Source organism: Natrix helvetica (assembly GCF_964273705.1).
Source record: "Natrix helvetica genome assembly, chromosome: 1".
Lineage (NCBI taxonomy): Eukaryota > Metazoa > Chordata > Lepidosauria > Squamata > Natricidae > Natrix > Natrix helvetica.
This window is the reverse complement of record NC_138548.1, coordinates 33,655,228-33,669,621: the sequence shown is the minus strand read 5'-3', so window position 1 is coordinate 33,669,621 and position 14,394 is coordinate 33,655,228. Positions and strand designations below refer to the sequence as shown.

The following is a 14,394-nucleotide window of genomic DNA, read 5'->3' as shown; positions in this document are numbered from 1 at the left end:
ATACGTCAGTGGCTTATCTCTTGTGAATAAATGCCCATCCTCCTAAACTCTAAACCAATTTATCCCCCTAAAAAAATGAGATGAACATGATCTGTCTTGGTATTCTTAGAATACCAAGACAGATCATGTTCATCTTAATTTTTTAGGGGGATAAATTGGTTTAAGTTGTCATGAACAATCTGATTTCATACCCATCTGGAAGTTGTAGAAGGATTAAAAGGATTAAATGTAGATGAAATAAATGGATTTTTATTTTTTTGCTATTCAATTTTACTTTTTCTGGAGTACCCTACTTTGAGAGGTGGTAATTAGTCATAGATGTGATAGAAAGTAGACTTGAATTTCAGTTTCCTAGATTCTGATCAATCCCTTAACCATTATACTGCTCAGGTTTCTCTGCACTTTTAATAAATTGGTTTGGAATCAATTGTCTATTCCAAATCTTGTGTCTGAAAGTAAATTCTAACTGTGAATGACAAGACGATTTATTTTTAGCTAGGATGAAATTTGGTTTTTTAAAGCAAGAACAACAACATTTTGCACCATAAATGGCTTTTATAAGCATGAATGATCAATGCAGAACCCTGTACCTTGAAAAGTATTCTGTGTATAAGGGGCAGGAATCCTCAAAGTTATATACTGCTAACATTAGCATAATAAGAGAAGGATTAAACAGCTCATAGCGGTTTTGGGACTAAGCTTTTCATAAGTAGCTCATCTTGAAATCAATCTCTTTTTCTCTCTCTCTCTGAATTCATTCATTTAAAATTACATTTACTTATACAATTCTCACCAACATATGCTTCATGATGTGGCTTACATTATATGATTTTCAGAGATTATCTATCAGAAATTTTGTTAAAGGGGAGAAGCCAAGGATTCTTAACAATCATTCATCAGGAACAGCGTATGCATATGCCCAAACATTCTGAAGACAGTTCTGTAATTGAAGATATCATCTATTTCAGGAGTAGACAACCAGGTGTGTTTCAGACATTTTCTGACCACAACTCAAATAATCCCTTGCCATTAGTCCTATTGCTGGAAGTTGATCAGAGGTGACACATCGAACATCTGGAATGCACAATGTTGCCTATCCCTGTTCAATTTGAATAGCTCATTAATACATAAAAATGCTGAAGGGAGTAGGTAAGAAGAGTGAAGACCTGATGTTTTTCAGCAACAGAGCATGAGAGTGAGCAGGAAGAATGCAAATTATCTGATCATAGTATTCAAGCCCTGGTTTTAATATATATTAAAATATATATAATAATAATTTATAAAATGTCACCTTAACCTTTACTATAGATAAATCTTAAGTTTCTATTTGTCCATTTCATTGCTTCTTTGTTTCTGTTTTTTCCCTTTACTAATAAAAGACCATCCTAATCTTCTTCTCCTTACAACGTGACAGCTTCTTTTATGTACATTTCCTGATGAAGTATCAGGGTTCCTCATTAGGCAGGATGTATCCTGGTGGACTCTAGTGCCTAATCTTAATTTCATATATTATGATGAGAGGCTTCACAATGAGCATCGATGCCATTCAGAGCCTCCACATTCCAGAGTCCACAGGACTATAAATTCTTCAGTCCCTGGACCAAAGAAAGGTATATATTTTGTAGCTTGATGGTATAATTACTGAACATTTTGAGTACACTGATTTGATAATGGTGCATGGAAAATGACCATTTAAACCTGGCAAGGAGAGAATAAATGCCTCATTGCCTCCTGTTAAATGAAATGTCTTTGGCTGCTGATTCTTTTGTTGCTTTTGTTGGTATATTTCTCTATTGAGATAGGAATGATGCTGAATAGAACAGTGAACACACCATCTACACACCATCCCCGATACACACCCACCTCTTTAAATTAAGAATCCATAATTCTTGCTTAATACTGCACTACTATCCACTATACAACATATATGGACTTTGAAGCTCAAATCAATAACATTCAAGCAAACTTCCCCTTCTGTACTCTCTCACACACACACGTATTGGGCTACATATGACTTGCCACAAAGACTAATCAGCTGTCACTGGCTGGACACAGGCTTGACTTTTTATATGCATAGGTGGAAGATGTGTTACAGCTGTCAGAAACTATTCAGAAATTTTAAAAGGAAATCAATGGAAGGTTAATTACTCTAAACTTACACTTCATTAACGCTAGGAGCATTTAAGAAAAAAAGAACACTTATTATATACTCCAGTTGAAAGAATACGAGGGGAAGGAGGAAATGGGTTTGGTGTAGTTCTTTATGATAATAGTGAGGGTTTTTTCAATCCTAAGAAGCAGTACTTTAACCCTACATAGTGTGAAATAATATAGACAAGAAGAAACAAAACACAAAAAGAGGAAAATGCATTTATTTTTGTTGGGCTCTTGGTGTTGGGTTGAGCTTGTTTTTTTTTTTGCAGACATTTCATTACCAGATGACAAGAAGGAAACCAAGAACCCCACAATTCAAACCTGAGCTACATGGATCACAATAATACAATAGCAGAGTTGGAAGGGACCTTGGAGGTCTTCTAGTCCAACCCCTTGCCTAGGCAGGAAACCCTATACCATTTCACATCGGACTTTATTTTTGCAGGTTTTCTTTGTGCAATGTAATGTACTCAGAACTACATCATATTTTTTTCATATGTTTTCTCAATAACAGCAGTAGAAATACCCCATTTAGGGCAACGTGCTTAGTTTCTGTGAATGCAAAATGATTGAACAGAGGAAGGGACAAATCTAATATTTCAAAAACCGGATTTTATCTACTATATGCCTAACCTCCGCACCAATTTTTAGACAATGTGAATTTTACTTACTTGAGGCATCCTTTTTTTAAAAAAAAAATAAGCAACACCCTTTAGAACAGTGGTTCTCTACCTTCCCAATGCCGTGACCCTTAAGTTCCTCACGTTGTGGTGACCCCCAACCATAAAATTGGTGTCTCGATTCCTAAGACCATCGAAAATATGTGTTTTCCGATGGTCTTAGGCAACCCCTGTGAAAGGGTCGTTTGACCCCCAAAGGGGTCGCGACTCACAGGTTGAGAACCGCTGCTTTAGAAAGAGAGGGAAGCAAATCAGAAACTTAAAGATTCCCTCTGTACATCTCCCCACCTACTTTGTCAAAAAGAAAACAAGCTAGTCTGAAAAATGCAGCCAAATTGATGATAATGGTGACAAGCATTTTTAAACTGAATGTAGTCCATTTTGTTTCAACAGTGTCTCAAAGTTTTGGTGCAAAATAGTAAGGTGGACTAAGTTGATTCCACATGGTGCAACTTTTTGAAACCTTGTCAATCCAGGTAGCTAACAGAGTAAACAAAGACTTTTATTTTACAAACCTGAATGAAAATGACCCAAGGTGACGCAATGGTTAGAGTGCAGTACTGCAGGCTACTTCAGCTGACTGCTAACTGCAGTTCGGCAGTTCAAATCTCACCAGGCTCAAGGTTGACTCAGCCTTCCATCCTTCCGAGGTGGGTAAAATGAGGACCCAAATTATTGGGGGAAATATGCTGACTCTGTAAACTGCTTAGAGAGGGCTGCAAAAGCAGGGTAAAGCAGTATATAAGTCTACGTACTATTGCTATATGTGTATCGATAGCTTGTTAGTAATTTGCAGTGTTTAGTCTTGCTGGATGTAGGCATTAATGTGTTGATGTGTAAGACTGTTTCTAGATTAAAGATCCTGCAAAGAGTAGCATGTACATCACTGGAGTACCATTGAATTTTGTTTCTGCTCCTGCATGTTGATCAAAGAAAAGAAAGAATAAGTTGTCAACGGTGCCATGTTATGCTCCAAGGGTTGTTGATAAAGGAAGAAGAACTAAGGGTGTGTTTGGGGAAAATTGGACAAGAGAATGAATAAATGTGAAATCAGGAGAAAAATTACTCCATTAGGTATGTTATGAATGAATGGATGGATGGAATGAAAAAGAGGATACAGAAAAAAAAAATGATCAGTTCATTTGGAGATCTAAGAATAAATGAGAATGGTGACCTCTTTCTAAGTGTCTGAGGCATGTTTCTAACATAGTATGTGACTGAAGAATAAATCTTTTTTATATGTATGTATGTATGTATGTATGTATGTATGTATGTATGTATGTATGTATTAACTGCAAAGGAATGAACATACAGTAGATGTAAAAACATGATTTATTTATTTAGTGAAGGATTGTCAGCAATTCGGGTAGAAAAACAAAACCATGACCACTACTACTACGTTTATTATAAGGTTACAGGAACAGAATCTTGTAAATCTGAAAAAAACCACCTGTTTTGCTATTACTTTCCAGAGAACTAGGGAAGGTCCCTTTTGAGATGCTATTCCCATTTATGAACTGAGGTAGCTGTTATCTGACCATTGCCCTGGCTGCAGTTCTTCCTCCTGTCTCCAAAGGTTATTCTAACAACCCATTATAAGAATATAAATATGTTAAAGGAATTATAAATGTGGGATTTGTCATATTTTCATAGAGTCGGGAATGGACTTTAAGAAAATATGGAATGGAAGAAAGCGAAAATAAATTCAATTTAATTCAGTTCAATTCAACCTTTATTGTCAGTGCACAACATGTGTACAATGAGATTGGCTGAGCATTCTTTAGTGCTCCCCCTCAACATAAATACATATGGGTATTTATTGGTATGTCTAGTTTAATGAAAAGAAGGACTAGGGAAGACATGATAGCAGTGTTCCAATATCTCAGGGGTTGTCACAAAAAAAGAGGGAGTCAAGCTATTTTGCAAAGCACCTGAGGGTAGGACAAGAAGCAATGGGTGGAAACTAATCAAGGAGAGAAGCAACTTAGAACTGAGGAGAAATTTCCTGACAGTTAGAAAAATCAATCAGTGGAATAACTTGCCTCCAGAAGTTGTGATTGCTCCAAAACTGAAAATTTTTAAGAAGATGTTTGATATCCATTTGTCTGAAGTGGTGTAGGATTTCCTGCCTAAGCAGGGGGTTGGACTAGATGACCTCCAAGGTCCCTTCCAACTCTGTTATTCTAATTCGTAAATATCAATAACTCACAGTGAAAGAAAGAAAATCCCTAACACAATAAATGATACTAACAATACACAATCCTCTATACATATATGTGTGTAACATTACATTATAGTATATTGCACCAATATGAACATTTTGCGCCGGCCCTGAAAGTCTATTATATTACATATTTATGATGTTACGTTGCATTCAGGAGTCTGACAGCCCACGGATAAAAGCTGTTCTTGAGCCTGTTCGTACGACTGGCTATGCTTCTATATCTCCTGCCCAATGGTAGGAGAGTAAAGAAGTGTTGACCAGAGTGTGAGTCGTCCCTGAGGATTTTCCTCAGTTTTCTAAGGCAGTGAGTCCTAGCATCTCACTAGTTGGGAAGCAAAATGACTGCAGGAAGAGAAAGTGTAAACTCTCAAAGGAAAGATACATTTCCCAAAAGAATGAAGAGAAATGGAAAATAGAGATGAGAGTATGGAATTTACTTTGAATGGAATGAAGACAGTTGTGTTGCCAAAAGCCACAGAAAATTATGGAGTTATACCAACAAAAATATGAAAACGTGTCTTTGATGGAGTAATGAATAGTAAGAGGGTATGGATGAGGAAAACAAGTATATTGGAGAATGGTTATTGCAAAAAAATAATAATGAATGGTTAAAATTAAAATGCAGATAATTTTTTATAGAAAACAAAAAAAATCATGAAATCATTTGGGATGAAATTGAAAAAGATAAGGCTGAAAGGGATATTTTAGAGGGAATATGGGAATGCAATAGTATGTCAAAGAATGGAATTAAATGTTAGCATTCATAAAATAATTAATTAAAAAGAAAGTTTTCCCCCTTCCCTTTTTATTTTAGGCTGTTTCAATTTTGTTTTTATTTCTTTTCTAGCATATATATTAAATAATGGTTTACACTTTCTTGTAAAATGTATATCACTGTATGGTATTTATATAGACTACTTAATTGATGTATTATTAATCTTTAACATTTTTCAGGTAATCCAATGCTTTTAAAACATAAATAAAACTGTATAGAAGCTCTCTACTCAGACAATTGTTAAAAAGAAAATAAAAGAAAAACAATAAAAGAAAAGAAAATCAATAATATGACAGCATTGAAAAATGATGTTGCCTGATGTGCATATAATTGGAAAACATTAAAATATAAATATAACTTGCTCCTGCAGTGACTGTGAAATGTCTGTAATATACATTCAAAGAGAACATCTGTGGCTAATGTTTGTTCCCTTCTACAAGTGAAAGGAGGCAAGAGTGAATGCAAGAATTATGGGGTGATTAGTTTGTGAATGTTAGATTATACTCTATGATGCAGCATAGAGTCTGGATTATTGATGTATTTTAGACCTAGCTGTTTCTGACAGCAAATGTGGAGAGCACAACTGCAAGATATACATAAATAAAGGAAGAAATATGGGAAATAGATGAAATATGAAAAGCAAGAGTAAATGAGTTGAGAAAGTAGGTGGATAAAATTGACATAAGGTTCAAAATGAGAGAGATGAGAAGTGGTTAATGGACATGGTGGATCATTTGGAAAGTACAAAATGTTAGAAACATGAAGATGAAGTTATAAAGTAGAATTACTTATATTTCCCTGTTCTACTTATATTTCTTTAATTTCCTTGTTTACTATTTCATAGTTTTCTAACTTTTGGATAATGCCACTTATCCTGAAAAGAAATGGCTTGATGGGATATGTATGTAGAGATGATAGGTAGAGATGTACTGTATATATATTTCCAAGTCAAAGGATGTTCATAATTTTGCAGAAAGTAAAGATCTGTGTTCCTTTCTAGGGTATCAGCAGCCTCTTCAGTTCCTTAAAAGTGGTGCGACTCCTGAGATTGGGCCGTGTGGCTAGGAAGTTGGACCATTATCTGGAATATGGCGCTGCAGTGTTGGTGCTCCTGGTTTGTGTCTTTGGATTAGTGGCCCACTGGCTTGCGTGCATCTGGTATAGCATTGGGGACTATGAAGTTATCGATGAGATCACGAATACCCTCAAGAATGACAGCTGGCTCTGCCAATTGGCAGAGAGTATTGGAACACCGTATCGGTACAACGCTACTGGATCAGGGCAGTGGGAAGGCGGACCCAGTAAAGATTCACTTTATATAACTTCTCTCTACTTTACCATGACAAGCCTTACGACAATAGGATTTGGAAACATAGCTCCAACCACTGATGGAGAGAAGATTTTTTCTGTGGCCATGATGATGGTTGGATGTAAGTAAATGGTTTTTTTATTTGTTTCAGGTTGTATTTATATCTGCTGGTCCAGGGGTTGTTGTTTTCATATTATCACAATAAAGTCACAAAAAAGAATATTATATTGGTATAAAATCAAAGGAATGGTATCATGCATAGGATTACTGGATGTCAGGCAAAAGGAGGACAGGTCTTCCTTTTCATTCTCATGCCCTCCATCTGGCAGGCACAACCTTAAAAGCAAATATTATCTAGTTTTTTTCAATGGTGTGTTGTTTTTGGAGGGCAGAAGACTGTTTTTAGTCATTCAAACTTTTGTGTATTATAATCTTGTAAATTGTCTGCTTCTTCCTGACACAATAGCTTGAATTTACATTATTTAATTTATTTCCTGATTCTAACAATTGACTTCAAGCCCCTTCAAATCCATGATTGCTATAATCTGTAGATCACATAATTTCTCATGTTGTTTCTATAGTGAAATTTGAAATGTGTGTTGTCGATTCTATATTATCACTAGCATATATCCACCAGCATATAGCCAGGAACACTGGCAGTCAAATGCCACAATCCCAAATCCTTAATCTCTATACACACTGACACCAAACAGTACCAGTTAGATTGGTGTAACCTAAAATTCACTCTACCACCCACCACGCTCATGAATTAAACGAAGTCTGGCACTCCACAAGCAATTCCATCAACAGGCACATTGGCCTATCACCAGCCTACAAACCCTCAGAATCCAAATCAACCACATAGCCCACCAGAGACAACACCAACCCTCAGCCAACCCATGCAACCCTCCCCTACCTCCCTATGACCCTCACCTGATAAAACCTCCCCATCACAAGACCCATCACAAAACTCCTACTGAGGATTCACACCTGACCCATCACAACACCCTCACTTGACACACCCACACCTTACCCATCACAAGACCTACTGATCAAACAAAGCCCTTATAAACAGAAGAACACAGACACCCCCTAAATATCCACTGAAGACGTTACCTAGCCTGGTAATGAAACATTTGGAAACCAATCCACAAGCTTGGAGACCAAACCTTCACCCTCACTAGCATATATTCTTGAAAATAAAGATTTGTTGGAAAAGTTTGCTTACAGTATATTTACTCACAATATACAGCATTGCAATTGAAAAAAAAAACCCACAGCATTTCTGATGCTGGAAAACATAATTTTATATACATGTAGGCCTAAGTACATTTTTGCAATTTTTCGCTATAATTTTTGTTGCAGATGTCAAAATAAAATAGTGTCTCCTCCTTTCCCCCAATTGTCCTCCTTCTTTCCAATTGCCTGTGTCCTCCTTTGCCTGTCCAGATAGCTACTCATCCAGAACACCATCAGCTTTAGTGAGAATAGGGAAGCCGCTATGATAACTTGTGGTGCCTTTTCTATCATTTGCAATTGCCTTCATAAAATATCAGTGACAACTTTATTTCTTTATAAAAGTGTATACATGTATGTTATATGTTATGTTGTAGACATAACAAAGCATTTCTATGTAATATTTGTCTTCGTTTTCAAGGATCCCAGGGCATAGTGTATTTGCTTGGAGTATATTTAGCTTTTTTGGGTGGTGGGGGACAAACACGTTTGAAAAGATTAAATAACATGGTTATCTGAGAGGGGTGGAAATGATTCCTGGTCGAGTTCAAGTCCATTTCCATTGCTCACTTTGAAACGGGTGCCTATGTACAGGGAGTTCTCAACTTACAACCAGAATTGAGCCCAACATTTCTGTTGCTCAGTGAAACATTTTTAAAGTGAATAGTGCCCCATTTTATGACATTTCTTGCCATCATTGTTAAGTCAATCACTGTAATTAAGTAAGTGAATCTAATTTTCCCATTGTCTTTGCTTGTCGGAAGGTTGCAAAAAGTGATCACGACATTTAAGCAACCGTCGTAAATGTGAGTCGGTTGTCAAAGTCTGAATTTTGATCACATGACCATGGGGATGTTTCAATGGTTATAATTGTGTGAAAAATGGTCATAAGTCACTTTTTTTCAGTGCTGTTGTAACTTTGAAGGGTCACTTAAGTGAACTGTTGCAAGTCAAGGATTATTTGTAATGTGAAAACTGATACTGACATGCAAGACTGGGGTCTGGTTTAGTAAGAATTTGTGTGACCCTCTTTGTAAAATCTGGAGGAAGGATGAGTGTGGTGACATGCCTCAGAGATAAAGAAGGATGTTAAAAATACTGTGGCATTAAGGCTTTATGCAGTGTAAGCACACTCTGTGCATGCAAACATTTAGTGGCTTGTATAAGTTTGTATTTATTTCTTTTTAAAAGGTTGACTATAGTGAGGTTGAAAATACTGAACTCAGGCTGCGTTCATGGAAGTCAAACGGAAGTCACCAATTATTGAAAATATTGAAATCACTGCATGGGGTTAAAGATATTTCGGTTTGTCTCAAAAAGTGTGCAGTTTGAGCTGGGCTAAAGTATCTATTCTTTTTTTTAAAGTTTTATTTTCATTTCTCATATATACATTCACAAATATACATTCTCATAAGTACTGTTAATATTGTGTGTTATCTTTTTACATTTATCACAGTTCATTTAAAAGTTTAAAAATATAATTGGGGTCACTTTCCTGCCACCCCATCCATCCATCTTATTTTACAACAACCCTACCTCTTCTTCCGTCTCCTTTCCTCCCAACCTCCCTTCTTCTTTCCCTTCTTCTTTCCTCCTTTCCTTTCTCTTTTCTTCTTCCCATCCCTCTCCCTCTCTCTTCTTTCCCTTCCTACCCTCTCTCCTACTCTTACTACCCTTATCTATTCTAATCACCTGATAATGTTGTTCTTCATCATTATGGGAGCTATCAGCAACCAAAATGATTCCTAGATATGATACTTTGAACAAAGTATGACTGTGGTTCTCTCAGATTTCTTGTTGATCTGCTGCACTAATCTTTCTTCAAAAGGACAGTTACAACAAATTATATTTTTGTCTTCAAATGGACAAAGTCACAAAAAGGAATATATCATATTTGTATAATGAATGCCCACAAGGTGATTTGTGTATCTGGAAAATGCTTGTTGTGCAGTCAGAGACAAAATATTTGGGATTAAAATTGGTAACAGAAGCTGATTTATATTTGACCAGGGCAGATTGTGATCCACCAACCCAAATTCAAGAGCAATCTATAGCCTAGCTGAAGAAACTGAAGCCCATGGAGATCCACCTCTGTATGGAATCCTGATGGTTCACTTGAGTATGATCTAGGCTAGAGATAAAGGACCTGGAAGAACTGAAGTAATGAAGGGACATCTGCAAGGCCCACTGAGATGTTCTTCAATTCTCTGCATCTCTAACATCTGGCCCATTGCAGATAAAACACAGCAATGGGGAAAGTCTGTAGAGATTCTCAGTCATCCAGGTCATGGTTGTCCCCACTGGAAGTCCACTTGCTTCCTGAAAAAGCACCTTAGGGACAACAATGGGGATCAAGTTTGTTCAAATGGGGAAACCCTGGCAGTGGATTTTATTTTAACAAAATAACAGAATTGGAAGGGATGTTGGAGGTCTTCTAATCCAACCCCCTGCTTAGGCAGGAAACTATACCCATGATGGCGAACCTATGGCATGCGTGCCAAAGGTGGCACACAGAGCCCTCTCTGTGGGCATGCATGCTGTTGCCAGATGCTCTTCTGGTTTCAGGCATGCCCTTCACAGATGCCAGAGTGCTGGAAAGCTGAAGAGCAGCTGGCCAATGGGTATGTGTGTGCCGGCCAGCTGGTCTTTGGTTTTCCAGCACTCCAGTGAATGTGAAAACCAGTTGGCCGGCAAGCATATGCACACCGCAAACCCAAACCCCAGTTGGCTGGCATGGGCATGTGCATCACCAGCTGGTCTTTGGGATTTCAGTGCTCCTGTGGGCAAACATGTGCAGGCATTCCACTTTTGCCACTCGGTGCCAAAAAGTAAGTAAGTAAGTAAGTAAGTAAACTTTTATTTATAAACCGCACCCTTTCCTCAACAGGACCCGGGGCAGTGTACAGACATATTAAAAACCATATAGATACAAAATATAAATGTACATAAATATATAAACATATAAACATATAAACAGAGGAGGTAGAATGTGCTGTACCAAATTTAGATTAAAATACAAATATAATTAAAATTTCCCTTAAAAATTACACAGTAAGATGTTTGCCAGGAGGTTAAAGATGGGACTATACATCAGTCAAGCCAGCTAATTGGAACAGGTGGGTCTTAAGCTTCTGTCGGAAGGAGTGGAGGTCGTTAGTAGTTCTAATATCGGGGGGGAGGTCATTCCAGAGGGTTGGGCCCATCACAGAGAAGGCTCTACTAGGCGCCGCCCACTGGCACTGCTTGGCAGATGGCACCTGGAGGAGTCCCTCCCTGTGAGAGCGGATTGGTCGTGAGGATGTGTGAGGTAAGATGCGATCCCGCAGGTAACTAGGTCCCATGCCATGGAGCGCTTTGAAGATAGTAACCAACACCTTGAAACGCACCCGAAAAACCACAGGCAGCCAGTGCAGCTCGCGCAGGAGTGGTGTTATATGGGAGTATCTTGTCCCTCCCATGATGGCCCGCGCGGCCGCATTCTGAACTAGCTGTAGTCTTCGGGTGCATCTCAAGGGGAGCCCCATGTAGAGAGCATTGCAGTAGTCCAGGCGAGACGTCACCAGCGCATGAGTGACTGTGCGTAAGGCGTCCCGATCCAATAGGGGGCGCAATCGGCGCACCAGGCAAACCTGGTGGAACGCCCCCCTCGCCACGGCTGCCACATGGTCATCCATCGACAGCTGGGTATCAAGGAGGACGCCCAAGTTCCGCGCCCGTTCCACAGGGGGCAGTTGTTCGCCCCCTATGGCCAGCGATGGCATCCACTGGTTGAACCGGGGCGCCGGTAGCCACAGCCACTCAGTCTTGGAGGGGTTGAGTCTGAGTCTGTTGTCCCCCATCCAGACCCGGACGGCTTCCAAACACCGGGACATCATTTCGACGGCCTCGTTGGGGTGGTTTGGGGTGGAAATGTACAGCTGGGTGTCATCAGCGTACAGATGGTATCCAACCCCAAAACCACGGATGATCTCACCCAGCGGCTTCATGTATGTGTTGAACAGGAGGGGTGAGAGGACCGACCCCTGTGGCACCCCACAAGTGAGTGGCCTCAGGGTCGACCTCTGCTCCCCTGCCAACACACACTGCATCCGGTCAGAGAGATAGGAGCAGAACCACCACAAAACGGTGCCCCCCACTCCCACCTCCTCCAGCCAGCGCAATAAGATACCATGGTCGATGGTATCGAAAGCCGCTGATAGATCTAATAGGACCGGGATAGAGGAGCAACCCCTATCTCTGGCCCTCCAGAGATCATCTACCAACGCGACCAAGGCCGTCTCCGTGCTGTGACCGGGTCGGAAGCCGGACTGGCGCGGGTCTAGATAGTCAGTTTCCTCCAGGTGACGAGGGAACTGTTGTGCCACCACACTCTCTACAACCTTCGCTAAAAAGGGAAGGTTGGAGACGGGACGATAATTGGCTAGCTCCACCAGATCCAGGGAAGGCCTCTTGAGCAGGGGCCTCACCACCGCCTCTTTCAAGGCGGCCGGCAATGACCCCTCCTCAAGTGAAGCGTTCACCAGACCCAGGAGCCAGCCTCGTGTAACCTCCCAGGATGCCAGTACAAGCCAGGAGGGACAAAAAGGTTCACCATCCCTGCTCTATACTATTTCAGACAAATGGTTCTCCATTTTATGGCAGCACCGAGAATTTCAAAGTGTCTTAGTTCTCTTCTGCTTCTCAGGAAGCAAATTTTGTCCATTCAGCCAGCCAGTTTGTCCTGTGTGCTATTACCAACCTCCTGTTTCAATTCTCTTAATCTCTGAAACAGTTGAGATATTTATGTTGGATTAAGTTAAAAATCGGGTATGGAAGCATAGGTTCACTCACACAAATATTCTCCTCCTACAAGTACCATTAAGTTGTGAGTCCTGTCCCCCATACAAAACCTCTGATATCAGCCCATTTAGGCTCAGCTCTTTTGAAGTTCACTACCTATTGGCAGGTTCACTGCTGGAAAAACCTTGTTTTCTATTTGTTCCTCTTACCTTTCTTCTGGTGATGTTGCTATATAAAATATTGTTGTAATGCAGGGCTAGAACTATTGCCCTGTTTGCAGCCCTTCTTTTGCATTTTGCTTTACTCTGTTGAGATCTCAGCTGTGTCAGGAATTAAATTCCATGCTGCAGAGGGTGCATGTATTTGGGCCACTGAATTTCTTCTGAAAACGCAGTGATGAATAAGCCAGCTAAAGGCATCTGTTGCCATATAGTAAATTGTGCCAAATGCTGATGTAAACATGCCATGCTCAAAGCTTGTAAACAAAACTGCGCTGAGAAAAACCTGGTCCCACCATAATTGATTAAGCAGCATTTGTAAAATGGAGTAAAGCATGCATTCTCTTTCTCTCGTCTCTTCTGCCCTAGCCTTTGGGAGGAATTCAAAGAAGAGAGTCTGGCTAGGTCAGATGAAAGGACAAAAACCCTCCTTTGTTTTGTTGTGTTTGTATGGTCATATTTGATCATGGGGAAGGTTCTATCTGAAAAAGTTACAGGTGAAGTGGAAAGAGGTTTGGCCATATTGATGGAAGTTGTAGACTAATTCATTTAGACGGTAACAGATGAAGACTGTTTCTTTATGCCACTGAAGTTATAATTACCAATTTATGCAATCTTGTTAATGTACACCATATGCTATGGAATTTAATAAAACATAATCACCCCATAGTTTTCCCTTGGTTTTTTTTGGTAAGAATGATGGCATGGATCCAGTGGATTTCTTCTATGAACAGAAGGCTTTTTGATTTACAGGAGGGACCATATTCCAGCCAAAATTCCTGTTGGGGGGGGGATGGGGGAAGTCTCCTGTGTTACCTGTTACATAATTCCAGATGGTCCCCATTCCTTTTAAATAACATTCAGGGAATTTGCAGAGGGAGGAAAAAACTTCCCAGTCTGCACTAGAAGCATTTTAGGAATGGATTTGCATTAGTGGGAATCCTGAACTAAACCCATTACTAAAACATGATGGTTTCTAAGCTTTGGAAAATATTCTAAATAGAAATGTGCCAGTGTTT

At 39.5% G+C, this 14,394-nt stretch overlaps 1 protein-coding gene across 1 annotated transcript in view; it reads left to right on the top strand.

The window, feature by feature from the left end:
* KCNH5 (potassium voltage-gated channel subfamily H member 5) overlaps positions 1 to 14,394 on the top strand; it is a 253,979-nt gene that overhangs the window by 78,946 nt on the left and 160,639 nt on the right. The window contains exon 7 of the mRNA XM_081935609.1: positions 6,834 to 7,263. Within this exon, the coding sequence (XP_081791735.1) occupies positions 6,834 to 7,263 (430 nt within the window). The remainder of the gene's footprint in view (positions 1 to 6,833; positions 7,264 to 14,394) is intronic.